Source organism: Pseudopipra pipra, chromosome 1 (assembly GCF_036250125.1).
Source record: "Pseudopipra pipra isolate bDixPip1 chromosome 1, bDixPip1.hap1, whole genome shotgun sequence".
Taxonomy (NCBI): domain Eukaryota; kingdom Metazoa; phylum Chordata; class Aves; order Passeriformes; family Pipridae; genus Pseudopipra; species Pseudopipra pipra.
The window spans coordinates 51,777,340-51,800,296 of NC_087549.1; the positions used below are offsets into that span (position 1 = coordinate 51,777,340).

Consider the following 22,957-nt stretch of genomic DNA (forward strand, 5'->3'; position numbering starts at 1 on the left):
TGTTTCCAAATGCTGGTTCAACACACACATTGAGATTGTTTTGTTTCAAATATCATTTGAAAACTGCTACATTATTAGAAGCGTGAGGCTTTTAAAACTGTTTTCCTTTCTCAACACTGTAAAAGGAAAAATAATAATGGGAAAAATATCTCGTATCTAGGGAGGAGGCGTAGATAAGAAAAAGACCCCCATGTGATATTAGAAGCTAAGTCTAGATTGGGAGAAATTAATTAGCAAATAGAATTAAGGTTTTAGGTTGTATCCTGAGCGATGTGAGATTTGCAGCTGTCAGAGGTGGGGTTGGGCGTATGCAGGTGCTGTGTAAAGGCGCTGAGTCACAAATTCTCCTTCCACTTCTGCCACAGTCTCCTTATTGTCCCATAACCCCTCACCTCCTTGCTATGCACTTTGTATTATCTCCTTTTCTTCCTTTGAGAGCAATCCTGGCCTGATTTTACTCATTCCAACACTATGTGATTTAATTGTATGTTAACTAGTTTGGCAGGTCTGAGATAGTCCAAACCCCTGAGCTGCCTGAATTTCTTCCAGAATTTGAACAGTGGAGGTGCACAGCAAAGGAGGCAGCTGTCTGACATTGCCTCAGGGCAGGCAACAGAAGTAGCTGCTTTTCAGTCTCCTTGAAGACAAAAGCAGGGCCATGAGTTAGAAGGTCTCTGTGAAGAGAAATGTGAGCTGTGGCCAGGGCTGGGGGCTAGGTCGTGACAAGAGGTAGGTAAAGCAGTCTAAAGCTGCCACACAGAAGAGCCTGAGACTTAAGTGCCAGGGTAGGTCTGACTGGAGCAATGAAACTGACCCAGTAACCAAATCTGCTCAATAAAGTACAGTGTATCAGGGTTTTGTTCTGACTTTGCAGTACTTTTTTCTTCTCACTCTGATTTCTTGCATCATTCATACCTTCAGTTTTAACAGTTGAACTCCCAAACTCCTCCCTAGGGCCAGACACAGAACTTGGCATGCAGGAAGGAAGGCTTCTTGCATTGTCTGGCCAATACTTCCTGACCAGCATTCATCATTCTCTCTCTTCCAGTTCTGAGCCTCTCCTTAAGTGTTTCTGCCAAAGGTAGAATGTATTCACCCAAGGGAGACAAGTTCTTAATTTTGAAGAGAGAGCATTGCAAAATGATACAAATAGTTTCAAAGTGAATAAGGTGTCAGGGTCTCTGGCTAAATGGATGCTATGCCAGCTCCTGCTTAATTCTCTAGAGAAAAACTCTTTGATAATCTAATTGTTAGAGGCGGGAGGTCTCAGATCCTAAGTGTTTGCATTAATGCAGAAGGATACTTGATTCCTTCTGTCTACCACAGCAGAGTAATTACTATTCATAGCAATTCTGTTGCTAGAAGAAAAGTGTATTATGTGAGCTTCTTTGGGGTTTGAAATGAATCTGCTTGTGACAGAGATGAAACTATTGAAAGTAAAAGTCCGGGAACTCTGTTACCAAATACATACATTTTCATTGTGTAGTACAGAAATAACGATACAAATAACACAAACATATCCCAGAATGATGCTGCAGTCTTGAGCAAAACAAACTGAAATGAGTTGAAGTGAATATTAAAAACTAAGAATGGTTCATTTGTGTAACAGGATGTGACCGGGATAAATGAGAGTTTCAGGAGGTGGGTATATTGTGACCCAGGCCTCTAAAGCATCTGCTGTAGCTTAGAATATCTTGAATACCATTACACTCATGACTTAAGCAAAAGATGAACCGATTATTCAGTAGATTGTTATTGGTGCATTAATTCACTAGGCTGCTGAGAGGCCTTGTGGTTTCACCTTGGTTCAGTTACTGTGTATACATTATGCATTTGAAGAAAATGTATAAATCATACCACAAGCCTAGTATAACTGTAGTGGTTTTGCAGTTTTATGATACTTAAGGTGCTACTTTGGGAAACAATCTTATCAAGTTAGTGGGTTGTTTGACTACTGCACTTGATCATTTTATTTCATTTACTTTATCAGGAGCTTCACTGGCGTAAAGATCTGAGTAAAAAATAAAATAACACCTTGTAATTCAGTGTCACCTTTCCTCTGAGAACCACTTTGTTCTCTGCACTATTATGTGCAGACTCACTGGGCGACAATGCTAGGTTTCACCACAGTGAGCTACATGTTCTGAGACTTGTCTTGCTTGGAATTGGCTTCAGCAGTATCCCATTCACATTCCACTATTCCAAGGCATATCCCAAGGCATGTACTTCGTGTTATTCTTTCTTTCACAGAAAAGATTCTTGTAGACTTGATCTCCAGATCACACTAGTAGATTAAACTTACTCCATCTCTGGGGCTTCACAGTGCTTAATTCACTTAATTTCAAACCATTTCTTTCCCTTATCAAGAGATCTGGAAAGCAGTTTTACTTAAGTGATAACCATGATTTTGTCCAATGCATTCCTTCAATAGCCACCTCATTTCACTCAACAACCATTCTTTGCTTGGTTGGTGCCATGCACCACGGATTATTACAGACCAGTCTCTTGAACTTTTAATTCAGTAGCCAGGTAGAAGAAGACCAATATTCAAAGCAGTTTTCAGTGCCACGCAGACGTGCTTTGGATATGATGGCCACTATCAAAGCAGTAGGTAGACAAGTTCTGCAAATATCAATAGTCATTAGGCAGCATTATTAGTTTCACTGTATAATGGTCTTCTGAAGTAGTTATATTATAAACCAGGTCACAGAGAGATTAGCTGGCCTAGTGATTCAGTGTGTGGTATGGAGTCAAGAGTGAGGGTAGAAACATCATGGACACATTTTCTGTATGGACACTCAGGCTGTGATTGAAGTAAACCAAATTTGTAAACTTGTCGCCTGGGTCAGGGGAAGACTTAGTGCTTTCCTATTTTTCTCTCCACTTGGTTGTTCAGAGTTATTTATCTATTCTGTTCTATCTTTTCTTTATCCATTCGCATTCCTGCATAAAGGTGTCATGTAACATAGCCTAGGAACCTGCAAGCTATTCCTATAGCAAAAGGTTAATACCAATGCAGTGATTCTTCTCTGAAGTCAGAATAATGCCAATAAGCTTTCCTTCCTCAGCTGTGCTCTGTATCTCCCATATAAGAGTTAACACAAAATCAGATGAGAACAATACATGTGTTTCCACAATATTGATCCACAATAAAGTGAATTTTGAATCTCATCCTGAATATTAAATCTCACTTGAGGCCCTTGATTTCTTCCAGTCTTTGATATACCTGCATAGGACTTTGTAAAAAAAATAAAAAATAAAGAATGCAGCAAGTTACCCTTTTGATCAACTTTAAGTGGAGCAGTGAAAATGAGAGTACTGTTCCCACAGCTTTGGAAAAGCAATAGCAATTAAATCAACACTTGCATAAATCAGACACTTACAGCTTTTTCTCCTTTCCTTTTTTTCTTTACCTTTGTATTCTATATAAGTTAAGTTTAAAAAAAATGCATAAGTTGATAAGTTGTGGGTCCCACATTTGCTTAAAAGCATATATGTCTTTGGGGCAGCTGTTTCTTTCAGGGCTGCCATCTTCTTGCTGCAGTGGGAGTGCAGTAAGGAAGCTGTTATTAAAATTTTATTACATTGGCTTCTGCTTCCGTTGTAGAATGGAGTTTTTCTGATCATCACGTTTCTCCATAAAAAGGTTACTTTGTTTTGCCTGTCTTTAGTTTCTGTTTTCAGCTGTCTCTATGCCTGAGCCTTCCAGTAGTTTCTAATATATGCAGTTGTGGCATCTGTTTAAGTCAGAGACCCTGGTTCTTGGCAGTGGATAAGCAAGGCTTTTGCTCTCAGTGGAGCTGTGCTGGGAATGCATTGTTCCCATTCCCTGGTAGCAAATCAGGCTGTTCAGTTATACATACACCTTTGCCAACAATTTCAAGCAGTTAGGATAGAAATTGAAGAAAATAAGGCTGAAGGAAAATTCCAGCCTCCTCTCCCTGAACCTTATTTTTCCCTCTAGGCCAACTACAAAAGAGAGGTGATGAAAGAAAACACTGTGGTAATGACACAGTTCCAGAAGTTTCTCTTCCAATGGGACAATCCTCCTGCAGCCAGCAGTGCTGATTTTGGTAAATTTTATAGTGGGGCCTTGTTCTACAAGTGGTATTCATGAAATTAATTTATGTCTTCAGTCCTAAAGGATATAAAAATGCTTTGTATTGCCACTATATGCAGAAACAGTTTATGGATATAAAATAACCTGACTACTGAGAAGTGACTGAAGAGTCATGCTCATAAGAAAATTTGGCCTAGGTTAGCTAGAATCTTTGCATCAGTCTTTTTAACAGAAAAAGGCTTTTCATGCATAGACAAAGACCTAAGTTCTTACTCATTATGTAGGAAGTAAAATGGAACTTGTCCATACTTATTAAAAAAGCTAAATCCATTCACTTACGAATGGTGCTTTAGCATGAGGCCTGAGGACTTACAAGTGTAAAACTTTCTGGTTTTGTAGGATTTTGATTTGTTCTTTTTACCTGTTTCTTTCAGTGTACGGTATTCTTGATAGTCAAAAACCACAGTGCTCTTTTTCAAGGACTTTTATATGGAAAATCTCACAACTGTAGCAATATAAAAATAACTGGAGCTTGAGACTTCCAATTTTTCTCATCTTACACAAATTCTTAATGGAACATTTACACAATTAAAGCTCCTGGATTTTCAGCATTTTTTTCATAAGGAATAATTTATCTCTATTACATATCTGGCAGAATTCTGCACACAAGTACCATCAGTGCTTCAGTGATTAATTGTATTTATTGTTGTTTCTCAAATTATTATACATCTTTTAGAAGTAGGAGAATATTTGTACTAATTACATTAAATCTCTCTCATGGCAACATATGGCAAGAAATAGGGTTGGCAGTGTTGTGAGATTCTAAATCAAAGTGAGGGAATAAGTAATTTCGAAAAGAAAGGCAGGGGGAATTATAATTATGACTGAACCAGAAAACAGCCCCTTGCTAATAGCACAGGTAAGTGGATCTGCTTTCACAGGACTTGATCCTATGCTCCTTACTGAATGCAATGGGGTATGTGCTGGTGGAAGAAGCATGTAACTGTTTTGCAGCTTGCCCCTTACTCTATTCTTAGATATCTTTTAAAACTCAACTTTAACAGGTATGCATTTTCCAGATGTGCCACGTGATTAAATATTCAGTATGTAGCCTCTTGTGTTTGAACAATACTGTTTGCATCAGAAAAATGGGAATAAAAACTGGGAAATATTTCTAACGGCATCTTCACACAAGGAAGATGAGAGAGAAAATTTGATGAAAGCCTAGTTTTCAAAGAGATGCCTGAAGCATGTAGCCAGAGGCAAGTTAACGTTGGTTATAGGCCTTTGCAAGGCCTGTTTACATGTTTCCTCTGTAGTCAAAGGGCTGTATGCATGTGCTCTAAAAATTACAAATGCCTACATGGTTCCTTTCAGTCTTTTATCTTACCAACATGTGAATGCTACTTGACATTATGCTCAGAGATGTTTTAAGATCTCCAGCTTTTTTTTTAATTGCAGTCAATATATGGAAATCATTTAGGTTGAAACTTATCCCTTTTGGAGAGCTGCAGTCCTGCTTGTAGTGGGCTTATAACTGAGGGAGGAAAAGATGTAAAGCAGAAGAGCATAGCTGGGGGCTTCTATACTTTGTGCTCACACAGAGCATGTCTGGGTGGAGGGATATGACTGTGCAAGACATTGTGCAAGACTGACTGAGCCCATATTCCTCAAGTTGGTGGTGGAAGGTCTCTGAAGTTGTTTTTTGTGACATTTGCATGGCCAGAAATAATGTGGATACAGGATTAGTTCTCATTTTTATCTCTACCACATGGGGAAATACCACCAATATAATTTTAACCAGCAAAGAAAGGCTTTTTATTGACATGATAATAAGTATCTTTTTCTTCCAAATTTAAAAGGCTGTTAAAAAGCTGAGATATTAAAAAAGTCGTGGCCATTGATTTTTCTGCTCTGGAAACAAGTTCAACTCCTGTCAATGGCAGAACTGATTTCTTTAAGTAAAGAAGGGGATAGCCTCAGATTCTACAGTGCTGTGACAGGAAGGGAAGCTACTTCATACTTGTTCTGAAATTCTGTATTGCTAACCTTGTAACACCATGCTAGAAGTTCCATATCCTTATTCCTAATGCAGCTGAGGTGTAATCAGAAGTGGTTTAGCACTTTAATTGGGAATGTTTGTGTGTTGTATATGGAGATATAAATAAACATTAAATACCTAACATTACTTAGTAGGTGTACTTTAAGATGGTTTGATTTAACAGTTGGAGATGCATTATATATTGTATTGCTCAAAGTTTTATGAAGATTGGATATGTCATCTGTCTATTCCAGACACATTGCATGATATGCTCAGATATGCATTCTTGCTACCTTTCATTTGTGTCACCAGTTCAGGTCTCAGTTTCATCTTGGTTTTTCATACATTAATATTTGACTTTTCTTTCCTTCCATTTCATCTTTTCCACCACTGCCTAATCCTTCCACCATCATGGCAGAAGAAGCTATCACTCCTACACTTATTACCTGTAAGTAACTTCTTTGTCATCAGAGACACACTTTCTGCCATGTTGTTCCATGCCTAAGTAGTGAATGCTAATATTGAAAGTTCCTGTATAAAAACATACTTTGTAAAAGTTTTACCAAGATAAAAACAACATGGTCAATAATGTAATTAAATATTTAGCTTTTAGCTTTATAACAGTTTCTTATGCCTCGTACTGTGCATTAGAGTCCTTTGAATATCATTATGTAAGAAATTTTCTTAATTGAGAAGTAGTAGGTATAAATACCACTACCATGTCGATGAGAAATTTTCATGCTTAAATAACTATTTTCAGAATTTATTTAGCAGTTTCTTTCTTATTTGTTCTGTTGAAAATATAGCATTGGTTAGACATGTACAAGCATTTCCATTTGTTGCTGTGTACATATTACTACTTTTTCATGAATAATGATAATGCATAAACATCATGAGTTACCATTTCTGAAGTGAATTTCAAAGGAGTGAGCACTAAAAAATGAGGGCAGGATGAAACATAACTTTCAGTAAGTAACAACCTTTTGTTTTGATACAGTCCTTAGTAATAGCATTATATGCTTCTTTATTTACCCAAAGCCTTCGTTTCATTCCCTGCTGCCAGGTGATGAATGAGAAGGGTCCTTCTGTGAATTTAGCAAATCCCTTTCTGCAGCTATTCACCTTTACTTGCTTTCCAGGTACAAGAAGTACATAGTAGTTTTTGGATTAACAAAATATTAGAGGTCTTGCTTAGTTGCAAAATGAGACTCATTTAATCTTGTTTAATCTTGTTGGCCAGCAGCAAAAATCAGCTGTCCAGTAGATACCTGTTTTCTCTAAACCTCAGATTTAAAAGTCATGGGAACCTATGAGATATTTTTATGTAGTTAGAGAAGTTTGGGTGTTACTTGCATGAGACAAATATTAGTACTTGTTTTCAAGTACATATGGTAGTAGCACACTCTTGAAAGGAACACATTTCAGTAATGTTTTTATTTAAAAGCAATATGAAGTTTCTCATGTTCCTTTCCAGTTGCTCTTCGAACTTTTTAAACATATTTTTTCAATTGATATTTTGAAAAAGGGTCAAAAATTCATTTATAGGATTTATGGAAAAATTAGTAAATATTTTCTAGCTTGAAAACTTGGTAAGCAGAACCATGCTTCCAATGAATGAAAGCAACTAAAATTTAAACCTCTTAGTTGAAATTCCGTAAGACTTCTGAAAATATTGAAAGTGCTCATTTGCTTGGTAATGCAGATTTCATGTTACATTATTTTGACACTCTACATGTAGTACAATTTTTAAAACTGTTCTTTAAAGCAGTGTATTAATATGAAGGTCAGAAAAAATTATCTCTGCCACAGATACAGTATTTCAAAATTTATTTCTGTTCCAGAGATAAAAAGACCATATCTTCATAGGCATTAAAAAAATAAATTCAGTTTGGGATCATTTAAATGTAGTTCTTTAAAATGTCAAAAGAATGTAATACAGTAAGTCATATAGTATGTTGTTGCCATAATAAGTAAATATATTTAAATAAATATTTTAATATGATTCATATCTCAAGGCTAAGTCAAAACCAAAATTGAAACAAATGGAACATTAAATGAAACACTGTTTCATTATTCAAAGAAATTGTATTATATATTTTTTCTCTTTTTCCACTGACAGAGGAAAATATGTAAATTGAAATGGGTTTTTTAAGTTTTACGAACATGTTTTATCTCCAGTTTTGAAATCATAGAGACTGTTAACAGTGGATGGAGGAGAGTGTCTCGGGATTATTTGAAATAGTCTCCCAGTGGCTTCAAGAAAAGATCTGTCTTTTTTTTAGTGTGATACAAATGCAGTAACTTTGTAGCTGGGTCCACTAAGTCTTCCAAAAGAAATTGTGGGATCTTGACCTTGTATTCTTTTGTTCCCTGTCTGGCAAAAGAAGCAAAGTCAGAGCCCTGAAAAGAGCAGTCAAAATTGTCTGTCAGTAGGAGGAAGTATTTTGGACCAAATTCTCCACCTGTTTACACACTACGCAATTTCACTGAAATTGATGGAAATCTTACATGAATGCAGAATTCATTACAGTTTTATTTTTAGCTGAGAAAGTTGGTATGGATTATAAAATGTTATATATTTTGAGAAACATGATTTCAAGTACTCTACCATTGCTAATTTACCACTTCTATACTGAGTATCATATTCAAATTTACTGATTAGTCATTGTAAATGCAAGCTGTAACATCCAAGCAAGCATCTATGCACTGAAATAGTTACTATTGTCTTGTGTGCTGCTTTCCTTGTGTGCTGTGGCCTCCTTTTCCCTGCAATCTCTGCCACTTCTAGATCCATCCTAAATTAAAATTAAAAAAGAAAAAATTGGCAGATGCCAGGAGCTGCTGATGAATCATCAGAGGTGGACCTACAGCTGTGCATATTTGGCAGAGAATTATTTCTATTTTATCTTGTGTTTACTAGTTAGCCAGTCAAGAGACATTAGAGAAAAGAAGTTAAGTGCTGCTATTGAGAATTCTTTTTAATGGGCTTAAGTGCCTCTGCCAGTCTTTCCTCCCACTCTTGCGTTCCTGAAAACTGGTGCATTTTTTACCTTTCACCTCAGTCAGGCAGCAGATTTTTTTTTTTGTCTGGCTGTAGTTAGTCCTCTATAAGTTCTTTTGTTCTTAAAATTTGAGCAAATTTAATAGTGCTCATTAACTCTGCAGCAGGTCTTTTGACTTGGCAGTCGATTCCAGGTGGGAAAAAAGAAGAATGGAGATACTGTCGTTAGTTACATTTGGAACAACTGGTGTTCCCAGCATGGCAGGCAGCATTGGTATGACTGCTTACTCCTGACACATTTTCTGATGGCAAAACTACTGCACCATGGGCTGAAGAGAGGAAAATGTGTTCTTCTTCTTTTTTTTTGTAATTATGGTTAAATGAACTAGGCAAGCCTATTGTTAAGGTGACAACAAGTACCACTGTGGTGAATGTTGGCCATTAACTTTTATATTCGAGATTTTAATTTTTATAAAGATTCTGTCCTTGGAGACCGTTATTCATTAGGCAGGAGCTAACAGCTAGATTCATGCAGATTCAAGTATCAGACAAAGCGAGTGCTTGGACCGCTGGAGTTTACTCGAGACTTCGTTATATTTCTGTGAGTAGGACGTACACCAAATTAAAATACAAAGTTGTGAAGGCAGCTTTTGGTGCTGTTCCTCAGTTTAAGCTTGATATCAAAATTGTAAGTCGTGATTATTATTGAAATTAAGTACTTATGCAACAACAGGGCTGCACAGCAGTTAGGTGCATAATTTTGTTCTATTTTTGTGCCTTTTCACAAGTCATTTCAATAGGAGACAATTATTGCCTAATATTCTTATAAAATCCTAATTATGTTGAGTTCTTCGTAGTATGAAATCTGCTGTTGTCTGTCCCAGCACTGATAATTTAGTTAGGTGATCTAGAATAGGAATGCATCAAGGTTCATCCTATGTATGGAAATCTCAATCCCAAAGCCCAGCACTGTGTAGGACTAGAGGTTCTGTTGCCTGGTACATATGAGTCAGATTACAGAATTCCTGCTGCAAGAGAATTAATTCCACAAACACTGAGCTTTTTCATATAAATGTCAGCCCTTTTCCCAAGAATTTGGTAGTTTGGGGCTCAGTTGAAATATGCTTTTCTTGTATTTCTGACTTGAGCTCAGGAGCCTGGGAGTCTGTTCTCAGTTTAGTTATGTGTGTGTCTCTTGCATCGCTAGCAGATACTCAGTGCTGGCTTCTGGATCTCTGTTCAGAGACTTAATTTGTGGCTCATTTTCCTAGTCCCATTGCCATTGACCTAATACTTATGGCAGAAGGCACAAGGTTAGTAGATTTACAAAATGACCTTAATAATTGGAGTAATCAAATTTTTAAAAAATCAATGGTATCATATCTCTCAGCATTTCTGGGTAATTCCAGGGAATATGCAGTCATCACATTTAAAACTTCTGCAGAAAATAGTGAAAGAGGTTAGAAACAGTCCTGTATTCTCAACTGCAACTGCCCCTGGAACCAGAATAAGATCATTAATTTGCATCTTGTACCTGGGGGGGAATACTGAACAGAAAACCATGAATGTGCTTGAACTGTTTGATTCTGTTAGACCTGTGATTTCTTCTGAATATTTAAATATGCATAGGTACATAGACTTGTATCATAGAATTGTGTAATCAAAAATAAACATGGATTCCTGTAATTGTCTTGTAAGCTAGACTAAAATGATTTGAGGATGTCTCATGAGTTTTGTTGCATCTTGCAAAGTCTACGATGCCAACATATTAAAATCTTTGGATAAAACTTAGTCCCAAAACAGCAAGAAGGGTGTTCTACTAAATTGCCATTGCAGAAAAACACATTTGTGTGCTATGTGTCATATGCTTTGTGTACAGAGGTATCTAGCTTTCATGCAGAGATACCGAGCAATCTCAGAATTGGGATTTTATTTTTAATTAAAATATGCTACATAATTTTATAAAAATCTATCTAAAGTTGTTATTTCTTATACTGATTCCTTGTATCTTCTGATTCTTTTGAATCTGATTGTAGTGCCTTATAGCCAAGGCTTACATTCCCATTTCTCTGTAGAAAAACTGTAAATAATGCTTAACACACACACCACCAGTAAGTATTTTTTTTTAATTTTGTCAGCTCTTTCTGAAGTGTGTGAGCCCCCCAGGGCAGTGATCTGACTATATGAAATAGCTTCCTTGAAGTGCAGCAGAGATCAGATCATTCATGTGGAGGAATACCTCTGCTTTAGTTCATCTTTTCTGGACATGTTTAGATATTCACTCCAGGTTACTTTTCCAATACCCGTACTGGAAACCCGTGGTCATTTCTGAACTTACCCAGACTTTTTAAAACCACAGTATCCCAGATGTACTGAATTAGAAACCATAAACTGTAAAGTGCTGCAAGTTTGGGTTCTTCAAATAAATAAGTATGACAGAGAGAGGTGAAGTATCAGAAATTATTAATTGCTGTGTTGGTCACATAATCTGTTCTGGTTCCAGCCAGAACAGGGTTAATTTTTGCTGTAGCCAGGAGGCAGCACTGCCAGGACTTGAAGATTATTCTATATCACCTCACATCATTTCCTGGCCTCAGGGGAAAGGGCTCTGTTACAGGTCCCAAAATATGGCAGAGAAAGCAGTCCGATATTACCTGTTGGGGGGAGTTTCCACATGAATTGTTTGTCTCCTCCTTGTACCCTTTGTTATTGGTATTGTTGCTGTTACTTAACCTTTACATTTCCTTTCTTATTTACAGTACACCTCTAGCTCCCCTAAAGTGTAGACTGCCAGATCCCTGGAGAGAACAACAGTGGCCATTTGCTTTCTGGAATGGCTAGCTGACCAAAATCATCATTCATTTCCAAATTTTCTTTCTGTCAGTTTTCCCGCAATAAATTACCTATTTCTGATATGAGAGAATAAAGAGCCATATCTCTTGCTTTCTTCTGCCACTCCTGATCACTGACCTTCTGTTTCCATTTGTGAGAATCTGCACGAGAATTCTATCTGACCAGGGTCCTTCCTAATTTCAGGGCAAGTTGTATCTGGGAAGATTGCACCAGGTTTGAAACCGAGTATAACAAAAACTAATCAAGCAAGGAACCAGAAGAACGACTGTGCTGTGTGCTAACATATCCAGCAAAATGTGCCTGGTATTTCTTCAGTCCTAGATTACCTGTTACAAAAGAATATCTTTTATGAGACTTATCATAGTATATTAGAATCATGACTTCTTTTCATTTACTAGTGTGCAAGAAAAGTTTGTTATTACTGCTATTATAACATAACATCTGGTAATTATTAGACTGTAACATTTAGTGTATGCTATGGAGAGAAATCTGTAGGACTGTCAGGAAAGTCTTGCATAATTCCATCTGTTCCTGCGCCAACCAGACAGCAGAGTGATTCAAATAAAAAGAAGTAGTAGTTGGAGCAGAGCAGAGTTTTGTAGGGCTTGTGCAGTGAAATACCTGCTCCTGTGAGTACTGAGCTGGTGAACATAAAGAAGTACATTTATTTTTCTCTTCAGCAGCTGAAGCTCAGGACTGTTCTGCATTTGATCTGAGATCCCTCAGTGAGATATTGAACCAAACGTCCAGGGCTATCTCGATTATACTCCGTTCACCTGCAGAGAGAGATAGCTTCTTTCCTTCTTTCCCATTCCCTGATCCTTCTGATCATGAAGACACAAGTTAGAGCTACCAGAGGCATCTGTCTTGTCTGAAGGAAAGGGAAAGCAAAGCATTCCCTTTGTGAAATGCCAACCTGTGCATTTCACAATCATACAGGAATGAGAGAATCGGCTATTTCAGAGTGATTATGACATTCCACATCCCCTATTGCAAAGTGATAGTGTTCTTTCCTCCTGTGTGGTGACATCAGTAGCCAAAAATAAAATCTTCCGGTATGGATTTCACCAGCATGTTCATATTCAGCATAATAACACAATATGCAATATTTTTTTGCAGCAAATAACAGTTTTAGGTGGGCTAGGTAGTGTTTAGTTATGCTTTAGATATAATGGCATGTATTTTGCCATTTATGGTCCTCTTTGGAAATTATCAATGGAAAGGTCATTTCGTATCAACTAAGTTCATGGCTTACAGTGTATTTTCAAAAGCAGATGAAATACTGAATGCTTTGTATTTACTGGCATTTTTCAGGTAAGATTGTCATGTTTATGATACATCACAGAATAGAGCCCTGATCCTTAGCTGTAACATTCACATGTTACTGGAAGTAGAACTTTCCTTTCTGCTTACTGAGTAGGGAGGAGTCATGTCACTTTAATATGATTAAGATTATATAAGATATTTTAAACTAGCAAAAGAAGAGAAGCACATAAGGGTGTTACTAAACTAAAGGGATTACCTACAATATACTTTAAAAAAAATGAAATGGAGAACAGGGTGCCTTGGTCCTAATACAAGCTCTCAGCAAGAACAGGTTTATTTTTTTATTAATAGATTAATGCAGTTTCAGCTGCCTTTTTGTTGGAATATAAAGCCCTGTAAACTATTTCACTATTTTGAGGCAGGAGTACTGAGCATTCGTGGAAGTGTCTTTGTCCAGTTCTCTGCCCAAAAAAGGGTTTTACTCCAGAGATCTTAACTGTTGTTGTCTTCTTTCCAGCTACTTTTTCTCTTTCAGAACTATTGTAGTTAGTTTTGAAACTAATGCAGCTCTTAAGGTTGGCTCCCCGTTCTTCTTATCGTTTACTTTTTCTGTTGTTTCTCTTCTTCCTCTGCTCATCTTTTTACTTACTCCTGACTTTCTTTATCTCCTTTTCCCTTACCCCCCCCCCCCCGCCCCCCGATACTATATTGTCTGTCATATCCTGGAAAATATTTCCTTAAGATTGCCTTATTTTCATTCCCTATGTTCTGCTTTATCTCCCAATACTTAATGCAGACTGCCTATCGTTTGTTCTTGCTCCATGTCACAGGATCATAGAATCACAGAATGGTTTGGGTGGGAAGGGACCTTAAAGATCACCTTTTTCCAAAACCCCTGCTATGGGGGATTCACTAGGTTAGATCAAAGCTCCGTCCAGCCTGACCTTGAACAATTCCAGGGATGAGGCATTCACAGTTTCTCTGGGCAACTTGTTCCAGTTTCTCACCACCCTTACAGTAAAGGGGTAAATCTCTCATCTTTTAGTTTAAAGCCGTTTTCCTTTGACTATCTGCTTGTATAGGAAGTCACTCTCCCCCTTTTATATAAGCCCCCTTTAAGTACTGAAGGGGCACAGTGATGTCTCCCTGGACCCTTCTCTTCTCCAGTGTCAACAACCCCAACTCTCTCAGCCTTTCCTCATAGGAGAGATGCTCCAGCCCTCTGATCATCTTCGTGGCCTCCTCTGGACTCTTTCCAGTACGTCCATGTCTTTCTTGCCACAGCTCTCTGGCTGCATCCATCCAATCAACTTCTTATCCACAAAATAGTACCCACTTCAAATATGTCTTTCCAATTTGGAAATAAGGATGTTGGGTAGGACCATATCAAAGGCCTTAGAGAAGTCCTACCAGCTCTCTCCTCAGAATCTGTAGAAGGAAGAGAGAGAACATCAGAATATCCTTTTTAATTATTTTTATTCTTGATAGTTACTAACAGATTATTGCTTAGATAGACTGACTCTGTTGGAGCATTTCACACAGTAAAACTAAGGAAATACTGAGTTACACGTCTACAATTTTTTGAATTGGGGTTTGTTTCTTTAGTTTCCTGGGGAAACAATACGCTGGTTTTATTTGCTTGTTTTTTATTATCAAAAAATTGATTTTGCTAAGGCTTTTAAAATATTCACCTCCAGGTTGAAACTTAGTATGCAATATTTTGTGTTCAAAAAGAAAAAAATTATCTTAGCCAACGGAAAATGATTTCACAATGGAAGCTGCAATATAGCATTAATTTTAAGAAGTGTATATAAATACTGCATATTCACTTATGTCAAAACAAGGTAATGCTTGCTATATTAAGCATAGCTTTTCATTTTATGATCTCTTGTTCTTCTTTGAATCTTAACCTTCACTCGTTTCTTTAATTTAGGGGAAAGAGCCATTAAACATAGATACTTCCTGAAAGTGTATGCTGCATGAAAGCTTTAATTAAATCTACAAGTAAAGCTTTAAAAGAACAAGAATCAAATTAATTGCAACAAGGACCATGCATTTATTTCTGTGACAGGCCCTTGCACATTAGAGAAAAGGCAATCTGTGTACCCTTATCTGAATTAGCAAACTCAATATCACTTTTCATTAGCATGGTAGGTCATTGCCATGCGTCTTCAGTATGACACTGTTTACATGTTAATGACCTCACAAATAGAGTCTGTTCCAAATGGTTTGCAGTAGTAGAAAGTTGTAAATCCATGAAGTGGAATAAACTGTCCTCTGCTTTCTGCATCATTGCTTCTTGCGAGTTCCCCTCTAGACTGAGTTTCATAATTAGGCAGAAGTATAATTAAGGCAAATTCAGTAAATGCAAACAGGGCAAAAGGATTTATGTCTGATTATGGTTGTTATAGCATACCAGAAATAAATTAATTTCTAAGCATCCATTATTAGTTGACTTTTCAATGACATGGAGTCTAGAAGTAGAAAATATTGTTCACCAAAAATGTTCGTAGCTTAAGTTAGTGTGAGTCCATTATAATGTATTCAGATTTAAAAAGTGTTGACATACCCATGAAAAAAAAACAGTGAAAGATTCAACAGAACATGCTGCTTTAGTTGTTTGATATGTGATTGCTTTGTATTAGATGAGATTTTTAAGATTATAAATATATTTTTCCCCCACTGTATAATGTCATGAAATCAGCATGCTCCCTAAAATCATATCCTTAAAGAAAATGTCATACATAACATCTGGTAATTTAACTAGACAGTGGAAAGTTTCCCTGAATTAAAATCTTGGAATGATAAAGCCAACATCAAATGAGTAAAACAAACTCATCATAACCACTTAAATTTGATTGCCTAAAATATCTGAAATAAGGTCCATTCTGATATCCTGCTGTGTGAATTCATTTAAGTACTGGATGCCCTCAATTCCCATTGACTTCAGCACTATACAGAATTTGGTCCTCTATTTGGATGTCTCAGCCCAGCCATAACAAAAAGCCTATTTTTCACCAGTCATATGCACCTGGCATTGCAAGGCTCTGTGGTTCTGCCTGCAACAACCTTGGGAGTTGCTTTGCAGACAGAGAGTAATGGTTTCTGCTTTAGTCACTCACCTAATATGCAAAGCGAGTTTAATTATATGCTGTCCAACCCTCTGTGCTACATATTTTTCCACTTGCTGGTTCTGAGTGAAATACATACTTTCTACGTGCAGTGGTTACTAGTGAGTGTACAGTGCCCCCAGAAGCGTTTATGGCTAATCTTCCCCTCAGCATATGTAATGTAGCTAAATAGTAATTAAAGGTTAAAGAATAGGTATCCATCTTTTCTGTGCCTGATGACTAGAGGATTGTGTTCTGCATGGAGTCAGATGCTACACTGAACTGGATGGAATTGCTAGGGTGTTGCAAAACCTAACTATTTGAGACTAAAATTCGAGAGACTCCAGATTTTCTCACAGCACAACAAAAGGCTAATAAATCACTGTCTTGTGTTCTGTAATGAATTACCTGGTTTACTGTGTTTCATATAAATATGTGATGCTATAAGGCATACGTGGGTAGAATGTAGATTCGATCTCACGAGGGACATTTTTTTTTGTTCTACGTATTGACTTCTGAAAATTATCTGTGGCCCAGTTGTACATTTCTGTATTAAAAACAGAGATATAGTTTTAGTAAGGCAATAAAGCCACTATGAACATTATAACCATCTCTCAGATCCAAATAATAGCTGATTAAAGCAGGTTTTGATGATTTTTAAATACAGCCATGACTGCTGCCATGCAATATAAAAGAAATTAACTGAGGAGTGATGGAGCAGTGGTGGCAGAGAAAAAACTTGGGTATTCAGTGGAAGTTTGTAGGGCTGCAATTTCTCCACAATTTCCATTGGTTTTGTAATTTTAATTCTTTTGCAGAACGTTTCACATCAGTATGGTCCATAGGTTTTCAGTCCTTTGAAGTCATCCTTTCAGAAATTCTGGTGTTCACTTCTTTCCTGTAGGCTTCTTCGTGGCATAAAAATCTAATAATAGCAATTGATTTTTAAAAAAGCTTCCAAGTAGGTTATGGAAAGAGTGTGGGAATCAAGAGGTCTAGTTTCTGCCACCAGCTTGCTGATGGAAGTTTTTAAGCTGTATTCTCCACATTAATTAAATTTTGATTTCTATTAACTACTGCAAAGCAGTGGTATCATTGCTATCGGAGGTCCAATAGTCAGGGAGTCAGAGTACTTTATTCTTCCTTTATCATCAGTTGGATTTGAGAAAATTTGTTCTTTGTGTTTCTAAAGAATATATGTTGTTGGAATATTGGTACCTGAAAATCAGTGATGGAGACATCACCAGCTAAGTCAGGGTTAGCCACATATACTTGCAGATACACATGTTCTTTTATGAGTAGCCCTTGCAAAAGTACCAGGGGAGGTGTAAAGTGTTTTCTCTGACACTACCTGCTTTGACACTTCAGTGACTGCAGCACTGCCTCTTTTCCCACAGTAGGAATAATCAGCATCCAAGCTTTACTGCTTGAACTCTTGCGCACATGGGTTACTCTTTTGACAAAAAAAAATTAATCCTTATTTAAAGCCCAGATACCGCAATAGTAGGTTCCTTTCAATAAAGGTATGAAAACAATAAAACAGCATAATATAATAATTTAGCATCTCATAATTTTCAGAAATGTATAAATAAAATAACTGAGCATACTGTGCCACTTACAGTCTCATAATTTGCTGTCTGATTAGAAGTCATACAGCCACAGGGTGAAAATAAGATGGAAAAGGTCATATGATTAAATTAGCTGCATTCAGACAGGCATTACTTACAAAAGGTTTTTTCTATGATTAAAGAAGATCAACAGTACCTCGAGCAAATATGATCAAGTTAGTGACCCTCAGAAATAGAAATTAACCTCAATGATAAATGAAAGGTTACGGTCCACTATGTGCACTCCAAGATATGCTGCTGTTGGTTAATCACATCTTTCTTTTTTGGCTATGAACTCTGCGTATAACTGCCATTCTGATTATTTACAGAGGAATGCACAGGATCCAAATACTAAAACTTATTTTCCCTTTCTTTTTATCTCACACCATTTCTAAGTAACACAAGAAATGCCTGTGGTCATACTGCTCATCCCATTAATAGTCTATCAAATTCATTGCTCTGTTTTGTATTTTGTTGTAAACAGATTCATTCGAGCAATGCTGTTTTCCACATCACTTAATATCTTGTGTTTCCAATCACCACATTATTGCCTGGTGGGTTAAAAATACTGACAACAGGTTAACATTTTCATCACATATTTCTCCCTTTTTAATGTTAGGTCTATTTTCCTTTTGTGGACATTCTTAGGAGCCTAGTTTTTCCTGCCAGTGTCTAGTGAAAATCTAGGCTAAATTTTATAGTGTAGGATTTTCATAATATATCTTTTACATCTGACTAATAGTGGAGAATCTAGACTTTTATACTAAAATCAATTCTCTTTCCTAAAGTTTTTTAATATGGGTGAGAAAGTTCAATGGTCAAAAAAGTTATAAAACCCTATAAAAAGTCACTTGATGTTATTTTGATACTTGTGAATTTGCTGTGAATGAAAAAACATCTCCATTTTGCAGTATTTGAGAGCAAAGAAAAGCGTATAAATTGGAGTGACTAACCAGGAATGAAAACTCAGCAGGAAAGGTCACTGTCCTGGTTCATGATTACTGATTAGTCACCAGAAGTTCGTAGCTAAATTGGCCTGTCTTCATCTTCCCCATATCTCACTAACCTCCAGAGTACCTCTAGTTGAGGTAGTGTTGGACTTGATGATCCAAGAGGTCTTTTCCAACTTTAACCATTCTGTGATTCTCCGTAAATATTTGTGAAGATCTTGTCTGTTTGTGACCAAAGGGATCTCCATGCATATTAGCCATTTGTTGTCATTTTAGTAAGTTCTGTGTGCTTGGTTTCTCTTTGGTATTGAGAAATGCCCACTTTGCAGATTTTGCGCTGGACTCTGGCAGAATGGCTTTGCCTTTCTGAGGACAGACAGTGAAGGGCTGTCTTTTTTTGTTGCTTGTTTTGCTGTTGGATGTTTATCAGAAAGTAAATCAAAACAGCTATTTTTAAAACATGTACAGGCCAAACAGATTAATTTGCATATTTAAGAGAGTGGCATAGTTACAAGGAAACAAGAAGTAGTTAAATGGTTACTCAGAGTTTTGGCATTTTGAAATGACATCATCCACTCAATATTGAGTAATCCTTGAGAAACTCGATTGAGATACTAAGTAAACTTATGTCACATGCTATTTCTTTGGTATCGACTAACAAAATACTAATGCCATAGTTCCTCCTTCTCTGCAGACTCGTTTTATTGCCTTAAGTACTATGATGATACTACCATCTTTACAGAAAAAAATCTTTCCTTATCTGTCCAAGGTCACTAAGTAGGAGGAGAATGTTTGTGTCATGTGCATGCAAATCTTTACTCAGGATTAAAATGTTAAAGAGAGGTTAAATAAACCAGCAAATGTCCCAGAAGTTCAGATATGGTTAGTTTGCCCTTGCTTTAGCTAGTGAGAGTGATTTGACAGCTGTACTTTGTAGTTTCTTCCTTCTGGAGCATGTGATCATGCTTTGATAGCAACCCTTAATCTATTATTAATGTAGTTGTATGTAGATCAAAACTGAAGATCCTTAGTCATGTCAGAAAGTAAGCTAGTCTATTTTTGTATCATTTGAGGATGTATCTGAAGTGAAGGAAATGATGTGCCAGAGTACTAACTTCTGGTATTTCATACCTCTGTTTCTCTATGCAGGCTGTAATTTGGAGCTCTGTAGATGTGCGTGTACATGTGCCCTGCACAGTAAACCTTCTCAGGTTTTTGTCCCAATAACTAGTAAATAAGTGCCTCCATTGAGTCTTTTCCATTGGTTGATTTTGAGCTGTGACTTTTTATCAAGCTTTAAAGACAAGACTTTGACTTCTTTGGATGGAGTCTTATTAACATCTAGTTGCCAGCATTTTGATGATAGTCCGTGTACACCAGTTTTCAAAATTAAAGGGACTAGTGTAGTCCTGTGTCTTTCTGTAATAATGTCATTATTGCAGGCTGTTGGAGAAGTAGTGCATTATGGGTTATGTTCACTCTGTTATCCTGAAATGGGCTTTTTGTGGGTTTAAGATGATGCAACAAGCTATAAAACTTCACTGCAGAAGAGCACATGGCCTGCTATGACCTCATCTTCAAACAAGCTTTCCACTTCCATTTTGTTCACACTCCTTTTCTAAAAAATCAGGCAATGTGTGCATGGCTGGTCTTTAAAAAGCAAGGCATTCAGCTCTTTATATTGCTCTCTTGTAACTCAACAAAACTTTTCGAGAAGAAAATTTGGAAGCCTGTGCTAGGGTGCTTCAGGGTATTTAACTGTGTTTTTTAAAAGTCTCAAGACATAAGGCAATTACAGCTTCACATCTTTACTGCAGGAGACAACTGAAGCAGCCCATAGACATCAGATAGTAAGATGTGAGACAAATGACTGTGAACTGGTAACAGCCAATGGGCTATGTCATCCCACTGATGACTTTCCTGAAAGTCCAGTGCATCCTCAGCCACTAAGTCCATCCTTCAGGAACTCCATTGCAAGACAAGGGGACACCACTATACATGTTAGTTTCTTGAGTATGTTGGTTAACTTGGATCTGCCAGGAAACCAAACAGTCTGGATTTTGATATGATCATTCTCAGTTTCATCTGAGAGCCAGGATGAAGTCAGGGCATGCACCAGGCTGCTGGAACTAATGAGCGCTCCTGGTTTCCTCAGTTTAGCCATAAGCTGTGACACAGCTGTATGCTTTGTCAAGGAACAAAAGTGACCCAAAAAGGAACAGGTAAGGAAAAGAAATGTCCCAGGAGGCAACCAGACAAGGAAAATATCTGTGAGACTTCGGTAGCACTTTCAGTAAAAGGAAAAGCATTGAAAATCCTCAGCTGACAGTGCCTCAGATGCTAACAAATTTCTTAGAGCATAACATGCACATGTAAACATTCAACCAGAGAAATAATTAGTTGGTTCCACTTGGACTGTAATTCTTGGTGATAAAATAGCAAAGGTATTCTGTGGGAGGAGAAGTAACTGTGATCCTTCTCCTCTTTGATCCGATACCCACACACCTTGTCACAACATTGTGCCAGGCACTCACCCTTCGAGTGTTGCTGAAGTGGAGACAGGTACAGCAGGAACTTGAGACTTGTCACTTGTTGTGGCTTGCAGTGGTACTGTAACTAACTCCATATGACACAAAAAGCTTTGAAGAAAGAGGTGGCCGAGGTCCACAGAAGCTTCAGGATGGCCCGAATTTGAAGTTGCAGCTCTCAGTGGTTTAGTCTGTAACAGAATGCAACAAGAGATTCTGTTATTAAATTCTGCTGTTGCAAATCTAAGGGAACAGGACAGTGTTATGTTTCCTTCACCATCTATCTAGTCAGCTCCACTACAAGACAGTACTGTATCTTTTATTATAGATACTGGAAAATTTCCTACAGTAGCTAATTTCCCAGTGAAATATAGACATTTAAACATGTCAGCTGCATTTTTTTCTTCCTATATGCTGCTTGGAGTTTATATACAGATGGCATTTTTATGCTTATATCTAATAGCTATTAAAATTTTCCTATGCCTTATTTCTTTTGAATGTCAGCTTTTCATCTCTGAAGCTAAAAATAAATGTTTATACAGAAATCAGAGGAGATTGAAATTATGGGTTGATTCACAAATAGAAAAAAGAAATTACACAGCTTTCATTAATTATTGCATGGATAGTTTTGTTTGTGGGAGTGGTGCATTGAGCATCTGTTTTTTTCAATCCTGAAGAAAGTTAAGTAGCTGAAAACATGAGATTAGAGAGAAACAAGCCAAAGTTGCACATTTAATTTAGTCATAGGAAATATCACTTTTTGTATTACACTGAAAGAGGGATTGCATATCCACAGCTGGAATTTTTGCTATCCTTTATTGTAGCAGCAGCAGCTGCCATTTTTCTATTCCATAGCATTAAACCAACCCATAATTTTGCAGCAAATTCTGCCAGAAATGTGCGTGTGAATACTGATACTCTATACTGAACTAGGCCTCTAAATCTTTTTTTCTTTCTGGGCAACATGTAGAATGTTAAAGAAAATGGCATTTTCACGTTGACATGGAAAAATAATGGTAAAAAAAAATCACATTCTTCTGGCATTTTCAGATGTTAAATGACTTAACAAGGAGCAAGAAGGATGAGTAGTTCCCAAGTAAATAACACCACAGCTGTAAGAAAAGCAAAGAGCACTCTACTTTAGTCTTCAGTGGTCCTGGAGTTGAAGATGATGTTAATTTTCAGAAAATGCATTTTTCTTATAATTACTTAGTTACACATGATCATATGGTTAAAAGTGTGATAGATGACTAAGCTTCCAGAGGTAAAGTTGATGTAGCAGTATAGAAGGATGCATTTCTGGAACAAATTCCATTGAAGATTTTAAAAAGAATGGTGTTTCACAAAGAACATTAGAAGCAAAGCTTCTGTGTCTCAGTCTGCTTTTCACATAAAAAAAAATATTTGAGCCAGAAGTGTCCCTTTTTTCATGTATGTGTGGCTTGCACATGGTGCAGTTCGTATATTCAATGCTTAATCTTCATCCAAATATAAAACCATTGACTCCAAGGAAAGAGAATTCTTGACTGTCAGTACTGTAC

The 22,957-nt window shown here is 37.1% G+C and overlaps 1 protein-coding gene across 11 annotated transcripts in view; it reads left to right on the top strand.

The window, feature by feature from the left end:
* The window catches only part of PTPRM (protein tyrosine phosphatase receptor type M), a 457,368-nt gene that overhangs the window by 300,840 nt on the left and 133,571 nt on the right, over positions 1-22,957 (top strand). For 5 of the 11 annotated variants that reach the window (XM_064656540.1, XM_064656549.1, XM_064656569.1 and 2 more), the window contains one exon: positions 6,520-6,549. The exons of the other annotated variants lie outside the window; for them this stretch is intronic. In XM_064656540.1, the coding sequence (XP_064512610.1) occupies positions 6,520-6,549 (30 nt within the window). The remainder of the gene's footprint in view (positions 1-6,519; positions 6,550-22,957) is intronic. 11 annotated transcript variants of the gene reach the window in all.